We start from the raw sequence: 26,090 nt of genomic DNA, 5'->3' as shown, positions 1-26,090 counted from the left end.
AACAATTTTGAACAAAATGCCATATGCACTAACTTTCAGTAAATGTATTTGTCTTCAGTCCAGAATTGATTGCTGTTTCTGTGCAATTAAACTATCTCATGAGACAGGCAGGTTATCTTCCCTCTTTTATGTAATGATAAATTGAACTGCAACACACCTGCAGCTCAGACAAAACTGTTCATATTTGCAGCTTTGAAGCTGGAGGGAAAACAAAGAGTGAAAATCAAAAAGACCTGACCCTGAGATAACAGATAAACAGCCTATCACATCCCCCTTTCTGCTCTCGGCTATCTCCAACGAGATATGAAAACAGATCCAGAGCTTCTATCTTTGATTGTACCTGTATGTGATGCAGTACATCACTGTGTCTGAATCCAATAGGGAAGTGAGACTTCAAAAGAGAAGGGAGGACTTGGATTTCAATTTGGGACCCCCTGGCCATCGGATAGATGAGGTAGAGCGTGTACGGCGAAATGAAGACAACATCACAATGAAGAACTGTCTTGAGAGCCACAAATTACATTGGGAGGACAGTTAATGAGGGTGATAATGCAGATCTTTGCAGATGATAGATGAGAGGACAGCTATTACAGGCCAAATGTGTAAGATTCATGGCTTTGTTTTAAATGCACTACAGGCTAAATACGACTGTGATTTTATGATTTGATATGCTCATAAATAGTTATTTAAACAATGGGGGGGGGGGGGGGTGCAAAAGCACAGGCTGAATGGAATTTAAGAATTTTTGGATTATCTTTATACACCTAAATAAATCCTAAAATATTTGATAATGATTCCGAAGAAGCAAGACAACAAGGCTAGTCACTTGGAGTAAGTTGGGAAATAAACTAATACTGGAATAAAGTGTGTCACCATTGCTCACCCTGTCTGGTTTCTGTAACTGAATCAAACATTTTTGTAGACTTCTTCTCAGAGATGGTCATATTGTCATAAGCATATATACCAACTTTCTTTCTTTTTGTGGTTGTCTATAATAAATAAATAATAGTTATTCAAAAGATATTTGCAGGACATTTAGTTTAACAAAGAATATTATTTAACTTAAGATATTTATGCTACAATAGTAAATATACACACACACACATATACTGTATATACTGTATATGTAAATGAGAATATATTTATCTATCCATATTTACCGCTAAACGGCACTGGACATTCATAATGTGTGTATTACCTGATCCTCCAGAAACTGTAAATCAGAACCGCTTTTTTTTCTGTATGACAAGGTTCCTGACTCAAGCCCCGGGCGACGTCACTGAGTGGGTGATGAGCTTTGAGTTTCTTACACCACGAGAAAAAGGTCCCCAGCTGAAGGCAGGGAAAAGCGTGACGAGAGGAGCACGAAATGCCTTCTAGACGTCTACCTGTTTGGATCAGGATGAGATCTGCAGCACTCACAGAAGGGCGCGCGCACACAGGTTCAGCATATGACGCTCAGATCTACAGTTCTGCGCTTCAAAAGAGCAACTGAACATTTCGCATTCCAAACGGAAACTCTTTTTAAAAGTTCTGGCATTTTAGTAAGTTAAGGAGGTTTGACTGCATTCCATCAAGCTCAAAATCTAAGTGCGCTTCTACCTGGATTCCCCCCTTATTTTATCTGGTTTTGCTGGATGAAGATCTCAGAGAAGTAAGAATGAAGATGCTGACCACTTTCCAAGCGCATTTTTTGTTCGTCCTCACCAGATGATGTGCTTTTTGGAAGTGTATTCTTTAGGGGTGCTGAATCTCCTCAGAAATTATCAAACTTTCTCCCAGGATAAGCCTCTTTGATCTCTGGACTAGTTCTTCGGCATCAGACCTCATACTTTTGTCCTTCGAAAGGCATCTGACAATGACGATTCCACTTTCCAGAACGCAACTTGCCCTCTTCTTTATCCTGCTTTGTCCAGTCAACATTATCGGGCTCTGGTGGTAAGTAATATCTCAGGCGCGCGCTCAATCGCCTTTGGAAATTCCTGCAAGCCCCATATTTAAAGCTCGATCAATGGGATTAGTGGGGAACTTCAGACTGATAGTTTAGAGATGATCGAATATGAAAACATGACAACACCGTTCCGGGTTATCACATAATTATTTACTAAAAAAACATCCCTTGGCACTCTTAACAATAAATAGTTCTCAGGTTCGGCAAAACCCCCTCTTCTTATCATGAAACTTCTTGCTGTGTTCCAGAGCGGTTATGGTTCTTTAGAGGTTATAAAAGTTCTTCATGTTACATAGTTTCTTCAGATCGGTATGTTGGTTGCTGGAGTGGTAAAGCAACATATATACAGATTGTTTTATAAAGAACTAAAGAATGAAAATCTGTTTGTGTAACTTATGAAAGTTATTTTGCGGCAACAGGCTGTAAAGCATTTCGTTTCTGTTTCACATTTATTGTTTAGAGTGCATTAATTCCAATATTGTGTGATACAGTATTGGAATTACAGGCGTAAAATGAATTTCAATATTATACATCTCAAATATGCCTTATTTACTGCTCACTCTATGAAACTATTCATTTTTTATATACACTTTACACTGAGTACTTCTCACAAAATATTTTTTTAAATGTTAAGAATAAGTATGAATTATTCACAGTAAATAGCTGCATAGATTACATAAAATATTCGGAAGGTGGCATTTAAAAAAAAAAGTATTTAGTTAAATTAACTTTAAAATGACTTTCCTAAAAAATACAGGTGGATCAGGAGTTCATTATAGATCACGTAATACATTTGAAGTCTGTACAGAGAAATTTACTATTTCCGTAAAAGTTGTTGATCATGGCTTCCATTATCAAGGGTTTACTAAGGGTTAAGCTGTACTCTGTTTCAGAGGTAGACACATTGGGGGTCAGAGTTGGAATTTTAGGTGGACCTCCGGGCTGTGGGTGTCATCATAAACTACTTCTTCCCTTAACACTCTGAAATGCACGAGTTTGACAAGAGAGAGATTGTTTAATTTTAACAAGGGTGTTGTTTAGCTAATCAAATGTTCAAATTTTCACATTATAAAAGGTCATCTGTACCTAAAGCTCCCCTCACACTTTTTACACACACATTCTCTCTCTCTATCATATACCTGGAGGTCTAAAAAAGTTTGCAGAGACAATGATGCTTTCTTTGGGGCACTACACATGCCATCAAAAACCTCTCGTCTGGGGCTGGGCTGTGCCGAGGGTCTCTGACAGACGGCGTACCATTCACATGCTGAGGCTGAGAGGAGATGAAACAGAGGCAGATAAACTGGCTCTCAGGACTCTGATTGTGCTCTGATCTGCGGGGCTGAGAGCTGAGTGCTTGAGGAAGAGATGGGAAGCCTCACCTCTTCTGGAGTCTTTGGGGTCATGTGCTGGCAGCCCGCCAGGTGTCTGTCGGACAGGTGTGCCTGTGCATGCGACATACCCTCTCGCTTTTATGTCTCTGTGTGTGTGTGAATACACTCTCAATCCACATTTATATTTAAATGCCCATGTGTGACCCAATCTGTGTGCAAACTCACCTTATTCTATTAAAGGAGTGCTTCTCAACCTCTTTGACTTGAAGGCCTTCATTATGCAATTCAATATTCAAAATCCCCTCATATTATATTTCCGTTGTAATTTTCTGCTGTAATAATGACAAAGCTAATTTTTTAAAGCTTTTTATTAACAGAAATTGAGAATGTCAGTATGTTAAATTAATTATCCATAATCATTTTTGTTCCAGAATTTAAGAACTATTTACTTTAATAAAACAATAGGTTGCAATTACAATATTAATTTAATGTTGTAATGAAATAGTTTTTTTTTAATCAAATTTATATTTAGTTAATAAAAAAAGATTTATTTAGCTTACACCTCAATTTTATGTGTATTTTAGCATTTTAATTAAATTACAGTATTTTAATTTCATATTTTTTATTTTAGTTCAAATCATTTTCCTGCTCCCCTTATTGAGGACCACTGTGTAAAAGGGACAGGTCATCCAAAAATGACAATTCTGTCATCATTTACTTATCCTCGTGTAGTTTTAAGCATGTATAACTTTATTTATTTTGCGGAAACAATAAAGACGAACTGTTCTTTTTCTGTACAGCGAAAGTCAATGGGGTCCAAAAAAAAACAACACTGGTTCATATTGGCTTACACTGTATGGACAAAAAAGATTATTTTAAATATCTGCATTGTACAGAAAAAAGGCAGTCATAAAGTACATGTTTAGAATGACATTAGGGTAAATAAATGACGACAGACTTGTAATTGTTTATCCACTGACAGGTCTCCTATTGGACCTGACCAATGTATATAAGTATGTCCCAGACTGTCTCCTCTCCAATGTTCAATCTGGGAGAAGCAAATCTCATTTGGAGAATGGAGAGATAGGCAATCAAGCGGCCTTGAGAGATGGATCAGATAACGATTAGATGACAGCTGCTTGGCCCGTTTGGCACACGTGCAGTGTTTCACCTCAAGCATGCGTGTGCTGTTCTCTCGTACTTTGGGTCTGTCCCATCTGCGTGTGACAGACAGCATCGTAGTGATGGAGTTGCGCAGCACAGTGGTTCCACTCGCATGATTTAGTGGCACACTCCAAGAGGAGATTGTGCCATGGCTCTGCGCCACGCGCCACAGAAGTGAACCCAAGCCACTCTGTGCAGTTCCAGCCCTGTCGTGACTGACTTCATATCCAGCATACTTGGGGGATTAAGTAGGGATGAATTTCGCTCTTTCAGAAAGTGAAAAAAGAAGAGACTTATCTGTAACCATGCAATTCATAATGTAACCTGAGGTCTCAGCAGGCGCAAAGGACAACAGGTCTATGAAAAGATAAATGTGCATGTGTATGTTCGCACTGATTATTTGGATAACTTCTCTTAATCACAGTTCCCCCCTCGTTTCCGCCTCTGCATTATCTCTCTCATACATCACGGTGTGGCTGTTTTTGGATATTCCTGATTGCACAAGTTGGGTACATCTTTTTCCATGTTATGATTAGGCCCCATATCGTGCTTATCCCATCCAGGAGTCTCACCAGATAAAGGGCGAGCAGGAAAGAGTGGCTTCGAAGCTGTGCGGATAACGGCCGTTCTAGGACTTGTGGTCTTCCTCTGCCAGATGCCATTCTTATTCCCCGATTAAAGTCCTAATGTGATTCACTGTATGAGAAATGGCAGAAGTGATCTTAGAATAGTCATCATCATGTCCAGATTGACTCTTTCTGCAGGCATGTTCCCTTTGTCTTTTGTTATGTCTTGGTCGTGGCTGGTTTCGATTAGAGTCAGGGAAGGGATGGTTCATCAGACATAGACGAATATCTTCATCTCTGTATCACCCAAGCCATAATGAGACCACATATGCAACCCAGTGCCGCTTTTGTGATATTCAAGCTTTCCTTTAAATGCCAGCGCTTTGCCTTGCCCCTTTTGACAGTGAAACAGGACTTGGAAAGGGAGAGTCGCTCCAACACTGTCTGCTCTTTTACGAGTCTACACCTCCTGCTGTAAAATGTGGTTCCATTATTTGAGCAGTGATCCTGGCACTGAGAAGCTCACAGGTTTGTAGATAATCAGAGGCAACAGAGGAGAACATTGTATCTGCACATTATTATCACGCAGGGGTGTGTGCGTCATAGATCAAGATCTGCGAGAGATACTAATAGAGGCTTTATTACATGCCTGTCCATTAAGCACTATGGAAACCTTGACACTGGCCACAGACTTTTCCTGGTGGGGCGCTAGACTGTCAAAATTAAATTGAAATCAAACTTAGATTCAAAAATTTTGAAGAGAAACATTGTCAGACTGTCATAATAAAATAAATGCGATCAAATGTGTTGCCAATAAATAATAACAAAAGATGAAAAGGAAATCTGGAGTCACGGAGGGTTTAAACATGGGTTATTGTGATCAAAACAATGGGTCACATATGCCTCCTAACAAGATCAACATTTTGTTTCTATTTTTAAGGAGAGTAATAGAGATGCTGAGATACAATACTGTGCTTGCTAACAATATAGTAAATTAGCAGGTATTTTTGATGAATAATTACTGCTTTACAGTAATATCACATGCATAATACGCTGTGATGTTAAGCATTAATATCTCTTGCAAATTTTTTTTTTTACTGTAGGCGAGGTCCAAAAAGAACAGTCAGGTGACGAATGAGAGTAAAATTTGACATTGGCGAGTATGTGCCAATTGGCCTGTAATTTTATTAGGAACTGCAACATAATACATGGTTAAATTCAAACTGTAAAAACAATAGTCTGACCTTCACTGATTTGAGAGACATGTGTGATTCAGAAGAAAGACTACAAACTGTCTACTTATTTTACCTCAGTGGAACACTCGCCATCAAAAATGTAATGTTATTAGTGTTTATTGTACTCCATGTGGCCAGACATATGTGGAATATTCCTCACATTAGACCACTAAAGCAAATATGATCATTTGAGATTAGAGAAACAGGGAATATCTGATGTGATGCTAGTGAGAAAAAAAAAATAAGACAGAAAAAAAAATATTTTGTTATATGGAGAAAAATTAATTTGAATAAAATTTAAACTTAAGTAAAATAAATGTAGTATATAAAATGTAATTTTTGAATGTGCAATGAAATGAATCCGTAGTGCCCTTTAGTAAATGTAATCATATATCACAGCAAAACACACTCGTGCTGCTCTGTGTCCAAAGACGGTTGTATGTAAATGAAATATTAGGCCTATCAAGATGGGATGCATCACTTGTAAAGCCTGTTATCTCCCCTCTCATATTTCTTATCAGACCGCCATGGAAGGCGACTGGCAAGAGTGTCGGTTTGACTTTTTAAAACAAACTCGTACGGCAGATGAATGTTATTAGTCTGAAAGATTAGCCTTGACAGGGGTGAATGAAAAGCAATGAGGTATTCGCACAGAGCTCTGCTCCCCCATACGGCAACGTAATGATAAAAACCGACTTCAGCTGCATGGATCACAGACGCTGAGAGTTATTAAAAAGAAAGAATTGTGCCGTTCTCACATTACGTCATAGCGACTGTCACGGGAAGCTCTGGCAGTCCGCTCAATGCTTCGGACCAGAGGCCTCTTCTCCCATTAGCAGTTGAAATAAACAACTGATTCAAGTGTAAACACACGTCTGTCGTCACTTTTGATAAAACCCAGCAATTAAGATGCAGCTTTTTTGCTTTAAATGTTATCTGTTTATGTTCAAAGGGGTAATTCGATTACCCCTGACATTATAGTGTGTCTGACTCTAGTAGTTGTCTTTTTTCTGTATATTTTCTTTTTCATCTGCAAGGAACAATGAGTACGCCTAAAAACCAAGAAAAGCCCTAAACGAATGAGGATTGGCTCAGACCTTAATGTGAACCTTGCGGTAAAGCAACAGAACATTAAATTTATAATGCTCTTCATCATTTAAAGTGGTTTGTGTGCCGTGTGGTTTGAGAAGATAACCGCACTTTATCTTGTGAAACCTTGTGTAGTTCAGATGAGTCATCTGATGAAGCTTTGTTCGTTTCAGGGCAGTGGGGAGTCCCTTGGTCATGGACCCAAACAGCATCTGCAGGAAGACCAAACGTCTGGCGGGCAAGCAGGCCGAACTGTGCCAGACCCAGCCGGAGATTGTCAATGAAGTGGCCAAGGGCGCCAAGCTGGGTGTGCGCGAATGTCAATACCAGTTCCGCTTTCGACGCTGGAACTGTACCAGCCAGAACAAGTACTTTGGCAAAATCCTCCAGCAAGGTGAGCATGTGTCCTAATGGAGTTAATCAATCTTTGTCTCGATTATGGGTCAGCGACGTCTTTCTGAGGCCATGAACTCTAGCCCTGAGACCTAGAGACCTGTGCCCTCATTTCAGCATGTTGGATCCAAGTTCAAGAGAGAACAAGGACAACTGTTGTGTCCAGTTTACCTCAGTGCCTTTCTTCTGTGTTAAATTTCTCTCTAAAAACGATCCCCAAATTGCATAATCATTGATCCACCACATTTTTCAGCCCTTTGAAGAGTTATAAACTAACATAGCCTCTACAATTATTAGGCCGTCCGCAGAGTTCAACCCCTCCCCTTTCACGTTGGATTTACCTTGTTCAGTTGAGGCAATTATTGTGCCTCAGAACAGTGGTGCTGATGCTAAGATGTCTGTCATTATCTAATATTTTGGAAACTTATTTTGTTATTCTTGCAATCCCTTCAAGGGGTGGTTTGATACATTAGGCATGATTCAGCCTAGTGTAAATGCATCTTGTAGTTTAGGCCACAGTTTACTTTGGTAACGCTTTTATTTTGACAGTCCACATTCTATTAACTATAAGAAACTTTGCAAATATATGTGAACTTTTTCTACTAACCCTAACCTAACAGTATATCATTTTTGGCTTCCGATGAGTATAAATGAGCGAATCATTAAAGGATATGTCGGTAGTGAATTTGATGATGCATATTGCTCACCTTTTCTGTTTTTAAACAGTCTAATTGGTTGCCACCTGTAGAGGGAGCTACTTTGGCTGAACATAGTCTGCCCTCAGCCAGCAGGGTATGAGATTAAGATGGTCAGTACAATTTTTTGCCTAATTTCACATGAGATTTCTCTTTAGACATGCCCATATCACAGCGATGTAGAGAGATGCAGGCTTGTCATATCCAGGTCTGGAGCTGAAAGTTCATGATTTGGCCTCCAGTGTGGACGTGTTCACACACGGATTGCAACATGATTCCTCTGTCTGCATCAGCCCATCTTAGACTGAGCACTGAGACTGCCTCACAAAATGGAAATTAATCATAAATTCCTCTGTGTCTATAGGTGAGGCTTAAGTGCTCTTCTGTTTTCATGCATTTACCACAATTACTGTGAGACTTGGCTCTAATGACCACGTGTCAGAGCTGAGATCTCTGCTAAGGCAGGTTCACTTCCTGCACCGAGTGAGAGGGTTGTACAAAGTGTCTCACATATTTCTTCCATTGCTAAATAACTGGGGGCTATTTTCTTCCCCTAATCAAACATGTAAACCAGAGCTTGTTTTCTTGGCCCAAGGGAGCAGCCTCCCAATGCCAGAATTTGCTGGAAATGCTGCCGGCTGCTCTTACATGTTGTCTCTGAGGTTGTAATGAAGTCGTTAAAATTGCTCAGAGACAATATGCGGTTCCAATTAGAAACCCAAGAAATGATAAGGACGCCGTGTGTGCGTAATTTGCCCTGTCACCTCAGGAATGTGCCTCATTATTTTTGCTGTCAAGACCTCTTGTTTCTGTCTGTGTCAATAAATGTGTTTGGTATCATGCATTGTCTGATGCACAGAGGTTACTGTTGTTTTACCTCAGGTTCAATTCTCAGAATGACCACAAGCTTGCTCCTAATTCATATTAAAATATTTTTTAAACATATATATATATACAATATATATATAAACAATATATATATATATATATATATATATATATATATATATATATATATATATATATATATATATATATATATATATATATAAACAATATATATATATTTAAGCTTTTGGCACTTAATATATTCAATATACTGTACAGTACCTTTCAATACTTTGGGGACATGGAAGATTTTTTTTGTGTATTTGAAAGACTTACGCACACAAAGGCTGCATATATGTGACCCTGGACCACAAAACAGTCTTAATTGTACATTTTTTTAAATTGATTGATTTATACATCATGAAAGCTGAATGCATAAGCTTTCCATTGATGTATGGTTTATTAGGATCGGACAATAGTTGGTCGAGATACAACTATTTGAAAATCTGGAATCTGAGGGAACAAAAAAATCTAAATACTGAGAAAATTGCCTTTAAAGTTTTCCAAATGAATTCTTAGTGATGCATATTACTAGTCAAAAATAAAGTTTTGATATATTTACAGTAGGAAATTTACAACATATGTTCATGGAACATGATCTTTACTTAATATCCTAATGAAACAGTTGTGCTCCTTAACATAATTATGGAAATTATGGATTTTTTTTTCAGAATATCTGATGAACTGAAGTTCAAAAGAACAGCCTTTATTTTAAATATATATATTTTGTAAAAATCTAAAAGCCTTCCCTTTAAATAAATGTAATGCATGCTTTCTAAATAAAATAAATACAATTATTTTCTTTTGTATGGTAGTGTATATAAAATAAGCTAAAATGTCTTTGTCTCACTCTTATATGAAGAATAATAAGTCAAAAAGTGTTTCTTTCTTTAGTCACATCTTGGCTAGCATAGGACAACAAGATTGCCAGAAGTGCCATATAGTAGGTGCATGATCCCACTGGTATTCTGTAATGGAATTTTACTATCAGAAATAACATCCTTGTTTCCACACATTGGCCATTTGTTCAGCAGATGTATTTGGTATCTTCAGTATTCTGATAGTTGTGATTATGAACTCACATTTGAACTCGTAAATTGGCGTGCATTTGAAAAAAAAGAAAAAAAAAGCAGGGGATAGAGAGAGAAAGAGAAAGAGAAAAGATAAAAAGCTTATATCAGAAAACAATTCAACAGTACATCTCTAAGCCCGGAGGCAGACCATTTTTGCAAGCATTAAGACTATAAATGCTCCTTTTTTTCTATATAATCCCATTTCAAACCCCTAATGCATGCTACAAACCAAAGCACATAACACACATGGCATTCTTCAGTCCTGTTCAAGAACGTTTTATTTCAAACCCCACTGTTGGAACAGGTCAGAGGCCAGTGTACTCAGCATGAAGGACTGCATGAATATGTGGTATCATTTAAAGGGACAGCCAGTCCTGTTGTAATGGATCCCTTGTGCGCACAAGAGTTTTGGACATATTTGAGAGTTGAGACAGTGCATTTGACGTCAGAGCTCACTTCAGTTTGTTAGTGTGAAAGCAAATTTTCAAACTCTGAATCGGATTTTCTAAGTGCGCTTAAAAAAGGTGGCATTGGTTAAGCTTCAGGACCCTGGTATATTTTGCAGTTGGTATTAATGCATCATTTACTTATTGTGTTTATGCTCCACGTTCTGGTGTAGACCACAAAATTGAGTTTTATTAGTGAGAATTACTCATATTATCCATGAGGATGTGTGTGTGTGTGTGTGTGTGTGTGTGTGTGTGTGTGTGTGTGTGTGTTGCTGCAGTTCCTTCAGTTGATAAAAGTGGATCCCAGGTATGCATCAAGATCCGTGCAACGTTAGAGATTGTCTCAACCCTCGCTGCATGCAGGCAGTACATGGTGGCAAAATAAATCAATCAAAATGATTCCCACCCGTCAGCACTGGTGGAGCCGCTGGAGGGGCCCTGCCTTCTCATCTCTTTTCATCCTGCAGCCTCATGCTTCATTGACTCAAAGATTGAGTATTAAAAAAATATTTGCTAATTCTCACAGAAGCCCCTTCTGGCATTAAGTTCTCTCTCTCTTTTCTAGGCAGGCCTGGGCATAGACAGCTGCACAAAATTTGTTTGGAATTTGTGTCTTGGAGGAAAAAATAAGAGAGGGAGGTGAAATCAAGAGACTTTTTACCCTCTGTCTGTCATGACAACCTCCGTCTAATGAATGTATTGGATTAAATTATTGTGGATCCAGATGGGCAAATTTTGTCTTTGTAGTAGTTCAAATGATGGATGTTACACTGTTTACAAAATATAGTTTGATCATGATATGTCTTATTTTAAAAATGGTGAGGTAATAGGAAGTTCCTTTTCAGGAACTCGAGCTGCGTCGAAACGCTTTTGGGGAACGTCCCTGACGAGACCGACTCTGAATATCGTGTGCCATCAGTCCATCGGAAAGGCGTGACGTCACGGGCGGGGTGACGTAGCGACCAGGAAGCTATAAAAGCACGTGCCGTGCAGCTGGCTTCAGCTTCGAATCTGTCAGCAAGCGCTCTGTGTGTGCATGTCAAAGTCTGTCCTGTTGGTCCTATTTATTGTTGTCTGTCCCTTAGCCATTAAAAGATCGCTAAAACAGCTCAATATGCCGAAACAAAAGCAAAGACCTAACATATGAAGGGCGATTCCAAGCCACGTTATAGATTGTGTGTTCCTCCCTGCCCTCGCTACATTACGAGTGGGGATACACACAGTTTGTGCGTGGCTTGCCTGGGATCGAAGCACGCTGAGTCGGCTCTCGAGGGGGCCGACTGCCCGCATTGTGAACGAATGCCAATGCGGACGCTTCGATCCCGCAGGGCTCTCTTCGAGAAGTGAGCCTTCGCAAGCGTTCCTCGCGATGCCGGTTCCGCTTTCGCCGAGGCGAAGCCGCGCCGGCATTCGTTGGGTTCGCAGATCGATCTGCTGGAAGGTATGGAGACGGGCACGTCCTTATCTCCTACCGTACCCACCAGATCTGCCTGATTCCGGGGTTTGGAAGCCCGAGCTTCGGCTCTTCCCCCCGAGCGTCGGGCTTGACGCTCTGCCTTTCTTTCTCCGAGGAGATTGACACGGAGGGCGTCGGCGAGCTTGTAGTTGCACAAACAAAGTTGCATAAGCACAGTATAAAACAAACAGTGTCATTATACGGGCAGCGTTAGTGAGCAGCTATTTAATCTCCGAGGGGATTAATATTGTTTGTGTGACTAAGCTATTCGCGCGCTGTCGAGGCAACGCGTGTATTACATCATTTTCAGTTTGATGTGAATTTTTCCATACCCGACCGCGTGTCTGGTTATTTTTAACTCCATTTAATAAGCAGGAGTTGGTTCTATCACTTCAATGTGTACTTTATCACAATCTAGACCGTGTTTACTTGTCTGATTGTTTGATTATTTAAAATTCTGAGGAATATGACTCTGAGAAGTCAATATATCACTATATGTGTACTTTATCACAATCTAGACCGTGTTTACTTGTCTGATTGTTTGATTTCACTAAATTCTGAGGAATTTGGATTGCATTAGATTCTGAGGAATCTAATGACTGTTATCTAACTTCGAGAAGTTCAATATATCACTTCAATGTGTATTGTATCACAATCCAGACCGTATTTACTTGTCTGATTGTTTGATTTCATTAAATTCTGAGGAATATAATGACAGTTATTTGACTCATGAAGTTAGATGTACTGGAGGGACTGCTGGGCGGGAGCAGCCCCCTCCACGTACAAACAGTCACGACTACAGAGGGCAGCCCCCTCCTGGGGTAGAGCGGTGTCCACCTCATTACACGGTGCCCGTCTCACCTCAGTGCCCTCGGGAGGTGGGTCTGCCAACCCTGCCGGAGTTTCAGGGTGCAGCGGCCTCCAGCGAGCACTACTCAGTTATTTCCGCCCGTGAGCGTAGCGGAGCTGGGATGCTCGCCTCCCCTTCGGGGGACTCTTACTCCAGAGATCAGTCTCGAGAGACTGATTCCCTTAGTACATTAGCTAGAAGCATGGAAACTACTGCCAATGTATCTCAATGGGTCCTGCGCACAGTGGAAAGACAATAGTCGGCCTCCTGCAGGCTCTGGTTATGGAACAAAAAGTGAATACCTTTTTTAGGAAGGAGGCCATCGAGGTGGTCCCTCCTCTAGTCAGGGAGTCCGGGTTTTATAGCCGGTACTTCATAGTTCCAAAGAAGGATGGGGAGTTGCGTTCGATCTTAGACTTATGTCATCTAAACCTCTCAGTAATGTCACTGAAGTTCAAAATGCTCACTGTCAAACAGATTGTAGCCCAAATCAGATCCGAGGACTGGTTTGTCACAATAGATCTCAAAGACGCATACTTCCATATCCATCCTTCCACAACACAGGAAGTTTCTGAGGTTCGCTTTCGGGGGCAAAGCTTATCAATATCGAGTACTTCCCTTTGGCCTCGCACTCTCACCCCGCACGTTCACGAAATGTATGGATGCGGCTCTGGTATCCCTCCGTATGCAGGGCATCCGCATTTTAAATTATATCGACGATTGGTTGATCCTAGCTCAATCAGAGCAGATGGCGGCTCGACATCGAGATGTCGTTCTCGCACACATGGGGGAGCTGGGTTTGAGACTAAACGCCAAGAAGAGTGTACTTTCTCCAGTTCAGAGAACCACCTATCTAGGCGTAGTGTGGAATTCGACCACGATGCAGGCACGCTTGTCTCCTGCTCGGATCGAGTCGATCCTCACATCAGTCGAGAGAGTCAAAGAAGGCCAGTCACTCACTGTCAAACAATTCCAGAGATTGTTAGGGCTGATGGCAGCTGCGTCCAACGTGATACCTTTTGGCCTGCTGTACATGAGACCCCTACAGTGGTGGCTCAAGTCCAAGGGCTTTTCCCCGAGGGGAAATCCACTTCGAGTTATCAAGGTCACGCGGCGGTGCCTTCGTGCCTTAGACATGTGGAGGAAACCTTGGTTCTTGAATCAGGGCCCGGTGCTGGGAGTTCCTTGTCGCCGTGTAACGCTAGCGACAGATGCGTCCCTCACCGGTTGGGGTGCGGTCATGAGCGGCCACCCTGCCCGCGGTCTGTGGAGTGGTCGCCATCTAACATGGCACATCAATTGCCTAGAGATACTAGCGGTCTATCGAGCATTGAAATATTTCCTCCCAGACCTGAGAGGTCACCATGTGTTGGTGCGCACCGACAACACATCAGTGGTCTCTTATATCAATCACCAGGGGGGTCTGCGTTCGCGCCCCTTATACAAGCTGGCACACCAGATCCTTCTGTGGTCCCAGGGCAAACTCCTCTCGATCAGAGCAGTGTATATTCCTGGGAGATTGAATGTGGGAGCAGACATACTGTCGAGACAGGGGCCGAGGCCCGGGGAATGGATGCTTCACCCGGAGGTGGTGAAGCAGATATGGAGAGTATTTGGTACAGCCCAGGTGGACCTCTTTGCGACTCAGGAGACATCGCAATGTCCCCTCTGGTTCTCTCTAGTTCATCCAGCTCCTCTGGGACTGGACGCTATGGTACAGACCTGGCCGAGGCTTCGTCTGTACGCTTTTCCCCCTATCGCTCTGCTCCCGGGAGTTCTGGCGAGAGTACGCCGGGACGGGGCCCGTCTACTACTAGTAGCCCCGTTCTGGCCGGGCCGAGTATGGTTCTCAGATCTAGTCTCGCTCCTCGACGGCTCTCCGTGGGAGATACCGATCAGGACAGACCTACTCTCACAGGCGCAGGGCACGATAATTCACCCTCGCCCGGAGTTGTGGAAGCTGTGGGTGTGGCCCCTGAGGGGGCACAGCTGTTAGCAGCTGGTCTCTCAACCGAGGTTGTTGAGACCCTACTCCAATCCAGAGCTCCCTCTACGAGGAAACTGTACGCCCTGAAGTGGAAGCTCTTCACTTCATGGTGCAGAGACCGCCAGCTTGACCCAGCAGACTGCCCAGTTGATACAGTTCTGGAGTTTTTACAAGCCAGGCTCTCTGCGGGGTTATCCCACTCCACCTTAAAGGTTTACATGGCGGCCATAGCTGCTTTCCACGTCCCTTTCAATGGTCAGTCAGTGGGTAGACACCCCCTAGTTACACGTTTCCTCCGCGGTGCGCTGAGGCTGAGACCTCCAGTACGATCCCGTGTTCCCCCCTGGGATTTGGTTGTGGTTCTAGAGGCTCTTTGTAAAGCTCCATTCGAGCCAATACAAGATATCTCAGATAGACATCTGACACTTAAAACTGCCCTGTTACTGGCAATCACCTCACTAAAGAGAGTTGGAGATCTTCAGGCCCTTTCGGTGGCCCCTACCTACTTAGACTTTGCCCCTGGTATGGCCAAAGCATTCTTATACCCTCGAGCGGGTTACGTTCCGAAGGTTCCCCCTGTTACACCACAACCTATCGTACTGCAGGCCTTCTGTCCTCCTCCCTTTCGGGAGCCAGACCAAGAGAAGCTAAACTGTATGTGTCCAGTGCGAGCACTGAACGCATACGTCCACAGAGCTGCCCTGTGGAGAAAATCAGACCAATTGCTTGTTTGCTACGGTCCTTCTAACAAGGGTTCTCCTGCCACCAAGCAGACCCTTAGTTGTTGGATAGTCGAGGCAATCAACGTCTCCTATGAGTCCTCTGGTCTTCCCCCTCCTTTGGGGGCCAAGGCTCACTCTACTCGGAGTATGGCGGCCTCCAAGGCCTTCTCAGCAGGTGTGTCCCTCTTGGACATCTGCAACGCTGCGGGGTGGTCCACGCCCTCCACATTTGTCCGATTTTACGATCTTGAAATGCGAGCCACGCTGGGCTCTTCTGTTCTCTCGTCTTAGCTGTGCTCTTTTGACTACACACTAGGCAGGGATTTGGAAGTCTGGCAGCGTGGGCACATCGTTCCCCAAAAGCGTTTCGACGCAGCTCGAGTTCCTGAAAAGGAACGTCTCAAGGTTACGTATGTAACCCTAGTTCCTTGAAGGAACGAGACACTGCGTCGCAGAGCCATACTCCCGGCACCCCTGCCGGCGCTTGCTTCCCTACTCGAAGCTGAAGCCAGCTGCACGGCACGTGCTTTTATAGCTTCCTGGTCGCTACGTCACCCCGCCCGTGACGTCACGCCTTTCCGATGGACTGATGGCACACGATATTCAGAGTCGGTCTCGTCAGGGACGTTCCCCAAAAGCGTTTCGACGCAGCGTCTCGTTCCTTCAAGGAACTAGGGTTACATACGTAACCTTGAGACGTTTCCCATGGGGTTGGAAACTCTGGAAATATCAGGATATATATATATATATATATATATGAGTGTTATATATATATATATATATATATAAGTGTTCCTGTAGCTCAATTGGTAGAGCACTGTGCACTGTGTGGTTTGATTCCCCGGGAACACATGATATGTAAAAATTCATAGCCTGTTTTTGGTATAGTTCACCCAAAAATAAAAATTCTGCCATAAATTACTCACCCTTGTGTCGTTCCAAACCCATAAGACCTTTGTTCATCTTCGGAACACAAATTACGATATTTTTGATGAAATCCAGGAGCTTTCTGACCCTACAGAAAGCAGGACATCATTAAAATAGTCCATGTGACATCAAAGGTTCAACCATAATGTTATGAAGCTACGAGAATACTTTTTTGTGTGCAAAGAATGCAAAACTAATGACTTTATTTTATAATTTCCTCTCTTTCTTGTCAGTCTTCGGTGCGCTTTCACAAGAGTACCATGATGCAAAAAGTATTCTTGTAGCTTCCAAAAATTACCACTGAAATCACAATGTCCTTACTACCTTTCTGGGCCTTGAATGTGGAAGTTTTCCTTGTTTGTTAGGCATACTTATCCATTTCAGTGTAGTTTCACATGCTAACATAAAAATGAGGATAAACATGAAAGTAACAGACTAATGGCTGTGAGTAATGATACATTGACATAGAACTTGCAGTTCAGTAAGTGCGTCAAATATTGATTCAGTGGCCATTCTGATGGATTCTTTTCAGTTTGGCCCTGTCCCAAATGGCACCCTAAACCCTCGCTGCCTTCCTATGAGTCCGCACTTTCGTGACGTAATGCCGCTTTGACTGTCGAGTAGAAGTCTGCTGTGGAGCTCACCCCAGTGCAGGTTCAGTAGAACTGTGGATCGAGGGTACATAACGGCCACAAAGGGGGTTTTCCATTTGGGACAGGGCCTTTGAGTTCATACAGTGAAAGATTCATCATGTGGATTCATCAGACTCATTCATCACCCGTTGATAAGAATCATTTGTATGTGAATTGAGCTATACAGGTTGCCCGCATGTTTGTTGTTGCTTAGGCCTACATCACATGAGCAGTACCGACATTGAAGCAAACACTGCTGTTATTGGTGAGACATGCTGCATCACATCTGTGCCAGTAATGCAATCAACAAACTGGTTAATTGAAAATGAAAATGTATGTTTTTCATATTTCTGAAATTGTATGAACATGATATCACCATCCTTACATGACCCAAGAGTGGCTCAGGATCCAGAGATAAAAACTGATGGAGGTAAAACACCTGGAGGTAGCTCCATTATGGTGAGGACATCTACCAGCAGGAGCTAACGGGACTATGCTAACACCTTGATCAGTATGTTGCGATACAACAGAAGTAGTGCCAGATCTTTCTTCTGTATTGTGATGTACATACTGAAAAAAAAAAACTTGAGGTGGGGCATTTGCACTCAGAAGGGTGCAACAGATGAATGTGAGCTTGGAGGGTATAAGGTAACTAAGAGTTTAAGTGGACTAAATAGTTTGAGAAATTCTGCATAAGTCAACCAATACCATGCAATATATACAGTATAATCCAATATCAAATACGTTATATACAGTATATAATATATACATTGGTGAATTATTCACACCAATATCTAAAACATGTATTTACAAAATAGATGTGAATTTCCATTTCATTTTGACTTTAAATATCACGTTGTATACATTCTGACTGGCTGTGATTTTACCACATGGCAAAATATCTTTACTGATTTTGTGATTTATAATCTCTGCTCATTTGAAGGCATTATATAATCGAAATTATTCTGAAATATCGGCTAGCATCAGAAAAGATCAATTAATAATTTAATAAAGTGATTCCTGCCACACACATGCAGGTGGTTCATGACATCCTGAACTGAAACCAGATACCAGAATGTGTAGTTATGCACAACAGACCTGCAAAACATACCAACAGGGTTATGTGGGGTTTATATACCTCTTGTTGTTGTTGTTTTACAGTTTATAATAGTATTTTCGGTCACTAGAATCACTTATTAAAAAAAGTGCATCTCCAGTAAAATAATATGCTTAAATTTACTAGTGAAATACGGCGTTATGGAAACTTATATATTTTAGCATTATATAATTCTATTATTATTAAAGTATTACATAATTTAGTATATTTAACTATGCACTTACATAAATATAAACAAGAGGTTGGATAGACAGCTGAGTCTCTATTGTGCTTTATGAAAGCAAAAATATTGGACAGACAATAGACAAGTGTATGTCATGAATGAATGATATGGAGAGATCATTTGTAAATATTAAATATTATGTTCTCCATTTCTCAAATGGATTTGCCTCATATCAGAGCAAATATTGCTTTTCGCCCCACACAGGTTAACATTTTTTGCATAGACATATGCATAGAGAAATGCAAGCTGCCGCAAATATTGTTTGCCTGATTTTGCATACAATTCTGCCATCGTGAAATCCTAGAGGGACTGCTACATATAAAGCAGTACCCACATAATCTGAGGATCTGCAATGTATGTCGCAGAGAGGCTGCTTCTCTTTAGGACACTTTTGATAGTAATGCAGTGAACAGTGTTAGGTTAATGCAGACTTGGTTGGTGTTTTGAGTGCCAGAAAGCTACAGGTGTTTTCAGGTGGGGTGCTGTCATGTATCTAAACAGGAACACAAACACACATTGTTTCACAGTATGAAGACGACAGTGGGTGTGTGAATGGACAGCTGGGATTAATATCTGCGTGTGTATATGTGTGTGTGAACTCTGAGCTCTGATTCCATTTCACTGGCTTTAATGAATCCCATTCACTGAATCATGCGATGCAGAATTGGCACAGGGCTTAGGAGTGACTGCACGCTCACTGCATCCAGAGTTTACACAGGATAAAAGTCATGCCTTCCAACTCCCTTACTACGAGTTGCTAAACACATCTGTCCTTTCCAACCCCTCCATTCTTTTCTTGTTCTCTTCTTTCTTTTTTTGTTATTGCAGAGAATTTGTTTTCAATTAACATTATTAAATGTTAGAATTTAATAAATATTTTTTGTGAACTGGTCATTTTCTTTAGAAATAACTTTTGACAGGAATAACAGGTCATTTAAAAAAAAGAACAAATAAGAACAACAACATTTAGAAATATATTTGCCATTTAAAATAACTGTTTACAATTTGAATATATTTTTAAATTGTTAATTTACTCTGAATTTTCAGCATCATTACTCCAGTGTCACATGATTCTTCAGAAATCAATTGAAAATAGTTGTGCTGCTTAGAATATTTTTTGGAATTTCAGATTTTTCAGGATTCTTTGATAAATAGAAATCTTTGAAGAACATAATTTCTATGAAGTACACTGTCTGTAAAATATGTCCCAATGTTAATATTAAGAAAATTTCCATATTGACTTTTCAAAATTGTTTTACACATATTTTGAATCACTCATTGCATTGTATTGTGTTTTAGAGTTTGCCTGGCAGAAAATTACCAGTACATATTCCATTTGACCTTACAGTGTAGAAATTTTATTAGCTTATAAATGTCTTTACTGTCCCTTTTGATCCATTTGATCCATCTTTTCTAATTAAACAATTAACACTGACCCCAAACTTTTTAACTGTAGTGTATATGTGACAAAAACTGTTTGTTTTCATTTTAAGAAAATATTTAATCTACAAGGTGTTTAATGTTTTTATTATTATTATTTATTAATACTTTTCAGAGTTTCCATCTCTTGGACTAATTTGATAAGTAATATTTCTAGGTTCATGGGAACTCTGATTTTCAGGGGTTTGTTTAATTTCAGGTCATTTGTTTAAAAAAAAAAAAGAGTTCTTGCATATTGAAACATTATGGAACAAGAACTGAATAGCATATGCTCTGATTCTCATTGCAGCTTATTCTGGTTTGATATGCCATGACCTCGTATGGCTCATTGTGCCACAGTAGTGCTGTCGTTGTGGATGAGGCTACCTTGTCACAGAAATAGCCCATGCAGCTAGGATATCTAAAGTGCCATAATTATCAGAGTTCGATGTAACCCAGCCTGGCCAACAATCAGAAGCTCTCTTTGATGTCTCTTTGTGTGTGTCTGTGTGTGTGTGTGTCTTCACAGACATCCGAGAGACGGCGTTCGTGTATGCTATCACGGCAGCGGGTGTGACGCATGCAGTGACTCAGGCCTGCAGCATGGGGGAGCTGCTGCAATGCGGCTGCGAGGCCACACGGAGCAGAGGGCCACCTCCACCTTTAGCCAGTGTTGGCCCAACCGAGGGGGTCAAGTGGGAGTGGGGTGGCTGCGGAGACGACGTGGAGTTTGGCTACGAGAAGTCCAAGCAGTTTATGGACGCCAGGCGGAGGAAGGGCAAGAGTGACATCCGCACGCTGATAGACCTTCATAATAATGAAGCCGGTCGACTGGTACGATATTTCAACTTTATCTTGACACATATAGCTATGAATTAAAAATGAATTAATAAAAATAGTTTACACAGGCTTTTTACAGTCTTTTAGTGGTGGTATAAATGTGATCCGACCTATTAAATAAGAAAATTAAACAAGAATAAGGTGTTAATTTACACAACTGTTCAAAAGTTGTTGGTTTTTTTTTCAGCAAGGACACATTAAATTAACCAAACGTGACGCTAAAGAAATTTTAAAAGTTACAAAAGATTTCTAAATCTTCCTTTTTGAATTTTCTGCTTATCAAAGAATCATCATGGTTTCCACAGTAAAATATTAAGCAGCACAACTGCTCTATTCTCAACACTGTTTATAAAAATAAATATAGAATGATTTCTGAAGGATCGTGTGACACTGGAGTAATGACTGCTGAAAATTTTGATTTGCCATAAAGGTATGATTGAATTGTAAAATATATTGGCAAAAATGAAATGAAACTTTGTCAGAGTGCTGCGAGAGCAGTAAATGCAACCTGGTATTTAGTTCTTAGTTCACACGACCCTTAACATATATCAGCAATAAACAAAATTAGGAATTGGGATGACTAGCCAGGTACCTTGTATTTACTTAATTTTCTTGTAAAAAAAAAAAAAAGCGAGTCTCAGTACCTGTCGCCCTCATGCAGGTTTGGTGTAGATGTTTTTTTTGTTTTGTTTTTTTGTTTAATGTTCCTGGTACGATATCAATGTGGATAGATTTGCATCGATGCATAGATGATACAAGCACAGTCGTGTGCTGTTGTGCCTGTACCCTTAAGAGATAGTCAAGCTTAAATGAGCAGATGGTGCACTTCAAAAGCCCAAGCATGGAAAAGCTCGGAAATGTTATGGAAATATACTTGGCAGAGGCTAGAGAACACACTATGAACTGAGTTGAGACTAGTTTCCCAACATCAGCACTCTCTCTGTTCCCTACTTGACTGTCTAGATCCATTCAATAGTTACAGGAGTGTCATTTTTTTGTAAACTAGAACTTTCACATTACAGTATTAACATGCACAATTAGTTTAAAATGCATATGCATTTATTTGATTTAACATGGAAACTGTTTAGTTCTGTTCTGTGTGATCAGAAACCACAAAACCACACACATGCACACACTAAAGTGCCTAGCAGAGCAGGCATTTCATAAAAAAGTCTCACAAAAATGCAGACCCCAATAGTTACACAATTAATTGTACATTAATATTTACTTTTTTATACTTTGAAATAAACTGGATGTTTAGCATAATGATATACAAATAATATAATACACTGTTTAACAAAACATTAATGACAGACCTAAACTGCGACTGAAAAGTTTGGGGTCAGTAAGATTTTTTATTTTTTTTATTTTGTAGTTTATTAATGAATAAAAGTTATCAAAAGTGACACTGAAGTCATTTACAAGGTTTAGATTTCAAATAAATGCTGTTTTAAGACTTTCTATTCATCAAATAATCCAGAAAATAAATGTATCACATTTTCCATGAAATATTAAGTAGCACTTGATTTAGCGTTGATAAAAGGAATGCTTTTTGTGAAGCAAATCAGCATATTAAATATGATTTTTGAAGGATCATGTGACACTGAAGACTGGGTATTGATGCTGAAAATTTACCACTGCATCACAGAAATATTTACATTTTAAAATATCTGAAAATAATAATAACAAATATTTTAAATTGTAATAATATTTCACATAAATAAATTCAGCCTTGGTGAGCGTAAGTGTCTAAAAAAAGACAAAAATTCTTTAAAATTCTCACCAACACCAAACTTACGGTGTGTTTACATTTCTCTTTCATATTTTTAGTATAGTGTGCAATTCAACACACCAATTTAACTGTGACTGGAGTGTGTGTCTAAGACTTTTTAGACAGGGCAAATCTTTTTTTTTAAAGCAATCATTATTTTTGTATTTCCATTATTTCTGCAATGATACCGCCTACTGTACAATAGAAACCTGTGGTGCATGTGTGTGATAGATCATTTTGAAGTATAACTACTCTTATCTCAGTTTACTATTTTATAATTCATTCTTATTCAGAACTCTAAAGAAGTCAGATTTATGGTTTCCTTCAAGCCATCATCAGTCGGCCACTGGCCAAATCCTCAGATTAGTTGTTCACTAGTGTCAGTAGTGCTTCATCTTCCAGAGGTCACTGCCTCACAGCCTCAGGTCCCGTTAGCATGGGGTCAGTCACTGGTAAACAGGCATTAAGGGGGAATATAGACATGTTTGGCAGATGGTGATTTTCTTCTATGTCAAAGAGGACTCAAATGCCCCGCACCGATTCGTTTGGAATTAAAGTTAGAAAAATGGTAATGCTGCATTTATCAGACGTTAATTTCAACAGGTATAGAACTGTACGAATTTCTGTTTTCAAGCTCCCGGACTGGCTTTCGAGTGGCTGGAGGCTAAAGAGGGAGGGAAGAGAAGAGGGTAAATTCCTTCTAAATAGCTTCTCCTTTTATCTCACTGAACTATCTTTGTGTCTTGAACTGCAGGCGGTGAAGAATTATATGAGAACTGAATGTAAATGTCACGGGCTGTCTGGCTCTTGCACTCTGAGGACCTGCTGGAAGAAAATGCCTCACTTTCGCGAAGTGGGTGACCGCCTGCTCGAGCGCTTCAACGGGGCATCCAAAGTGATGGGTGGGAATGACGGTAAGACTCTCATTCCAGTGGGGCAGAACATCAAACCTCCAGATAAGCAAGATCTCATATACTCGGCTGAGTCGCCGGACTTCTGCCTGCCCAATCGGAAGACGGGTTCTTTGGGCACGCGGGGGCGGATGTGTAACAGCACGGCACTGGACGTGAGTGGATGTGACCTTCTGTGTTGCGAGCGGGGCCACTGGGCCGAGACAGTGGTCCTGGAGGAGAACTGTCTCTGCCGTTTCCACTGGTGCTGTGTGGTCCAGTGTAAAAAGTGCTTGGTCAGGAAAGAATTGAGTTTGTGTTACTAACTGAGAACCCTTATGAATAATGGGCTTGAGAAGAGCAATTCCAAACAAAAGAATCTAGAACATTCAAGATTCATGCATACACATTTCAAACCCTGAGGCTTTGGGAAAGCCTAGAGGAGTGTCTGACTTGTGATTCACCCCTCAGAAAACCCAGGACCGCTAGTCTCAATGACTACTCAAGATTTAGGAGGGGTTCTTCAGCTGTGAAGTCGAGACATTTAGAACTCTTCTCATCAGAGGGCTTTTGTGTGTATTTTCTGTTAGATCAGCCCCATATACAGTATATTATGAGTGCAGACTCAATGAATGAAAACATATCCACTTCAGCACCGCAGCCATGGTGTAATGGCTGTTTATGCTCTGAAGTGACAGAACATCAAGAAAAGGATATTTGGCATGTGCTCTGTAAAGCGGGCTGGATATGGAACACAGACGGTTATTTATAAGCATTTAATATCATCATGACTACTTCTTGTGATTAATGCCCTGTCATTTTCTTTCAAAAGCACTTTGAGAACTTTTAACATAAAGAGTAAAAACTTGTTTTACTCTTAAACTCAAAGGTAAAAAGCAAATGCAAGAGAAGCAACATGTAAAAACTCCTTATCTTTGTGAGATATTTAATCTATGGGGCTTTTAATGCACTTTTACTGATACTGATCACTATTTTTCATCGGTTTGCTCCTTAGTGAATTGCATTTTCAGTGGTTTGTTTCAGTTTGTTTGGGGTTTTTAAGAGTTCTTATATTGTTGACCTCTTATGAAAACCTTAGTATGCTAACACTGCTCAACAGTTCTCAAAACCAATCACAACTGATCATTAATGATAATAATCACAGGAATGTATGAGAAATTGTTATTGTTTTATCACCTTTTTGTTTTTTTTCCATGGAAATCTCACTGGAGGGTAAATCAAGTCAGGCCATCAAAAATCATTTCAACACCATGTTCAATAAATTCAGTGTCAATAAAATGCATTATGTTTGAAATATAGTATTACGGTCTGTACAGTTAATGAAATCAGAAAACAGAAATATCAAGAAACAGACATAAAGAATGCAGAGCTTCAAGCTAATTACGCAGGGTCAGCCATGAGACTTTCATCAAGTGTTAATCTCAAGCACCCTGTCCTTTGTTTGGAAAGTATTGCATTTTTGGAAAATACCTTGACAATGTATCATCTGAAGTTCGCGCTTGTGAACCACAGACTATTGAGAAATATAATTTTCACATGCATTAGTTTTAGGCGCATAAGCATAATAGACTTGAGACTGAAAAATGACAGCATGTCCACTAAATGTAAATTAAGATGAAATGTGTCATTTGAATGAATGCATTCAGCTCTATTCATCTTAGACTTTGTTTATTTATCTTAAATTTGTAGTTCATCTCTCTTGCGCAACCTCATATCTGAAAAAAATAATGGCAGAAAGATGTGAAAGATTATTTACTGCTCTTCAAAACAACTGTTTATAAAGCGATCTTGCAATAATTCATACCAGAACTGTATATTTTGGATATTTAGTCACAATGCATTTGAAAGGAAGATTTCAGATTTGAAAAACTGAAGACTGGACGTGAGAATTGTAGCTGCTCATCACTGAATAAAATACACAAAAACTTGTTTCCTTGTTATTTTGTTGTATTTAGTAGTTGTTGTTTTTCTTTCTAAAATAAAGTACTTATATAATCTATCTATCTATCTATCTATCTATCTATCTATCTATCTATCTATCTATCTATCTATCTATCTATCTATTTACCTATATACATACAGACTTTTAATTGACTAAGTGAGACTACACAGTATAAAATGTACAAATAAATATATTCAGACTGACAGTCAAGACTTGCAACAATCCATTTCCAAAGGTTTGCATCAATAGTCTTGTCTTTGTCTCTCATTTTTCCTCAGTAATAACTCTCACATGACGTTTTGATTGGGAGATATGATCCCATTTCAGCCTGAGATATTTATATAGACATCATAATGAAGCTTATGTCACCCTTTCCTTTCATTGATGTTAAACAAATCGTACAATTGTTCTACCTGGCTCACTTCGCGCAAGGTCAAGGCTCAATGCTTCCCACCT

The 26,090-nt window shown here is 40.2% G+C and overlaps 1 protein-coding gene across 1 annotated transcript; it reads left to right on the top strand.

Annotated features, from left to right (window-relative positions):
• Window positions 1-1,284: 1,284 nt before the first annotated feature.
• Window positions 1,285-25,621, top strand: wnt6b (wingless-type MMTV integration site family, member 6b). Its single transcript, XM_059499821.1, has 4 exons — window positions 1,285-1,938; window positions 7,513-7,733; window positions 20,700-21,004; window positions 23,536-25,621. The coding sequence occupies exons 1-4, from the start codon at window positions 1,859-1,861 to the stop codon at window positions 23,995-23,997; spliced, it is 1,068 nt and encodes a 355-aa protein (XP_059355804.1). The 5' UTR covers window positions 1,285-1,858; the 3' UTR covers window positions 23,998-25,621.
• Window positions 25,622-26,090: the final 469 nt, after the last annotated feature.

Source organism: Carassius carassius, chromosome 19 (genome assembly GCF_963082965.1).
Source record: "Carassius carassius chromosome 19, fCarCar2.1, whole genome shotgun sequence".
Taxonomy (NCBI): Eukaryota; Metazoa; Chordata; class Actinopteri; order Cypriniformes; family Cyprinidae; genus Carassius; species Carassius carassius.
The sequence above is the reverse complement of the archived record's forward strand: the minus strand, read 5'-3'. Positions and strand labels throughout refer to the sequence as shown.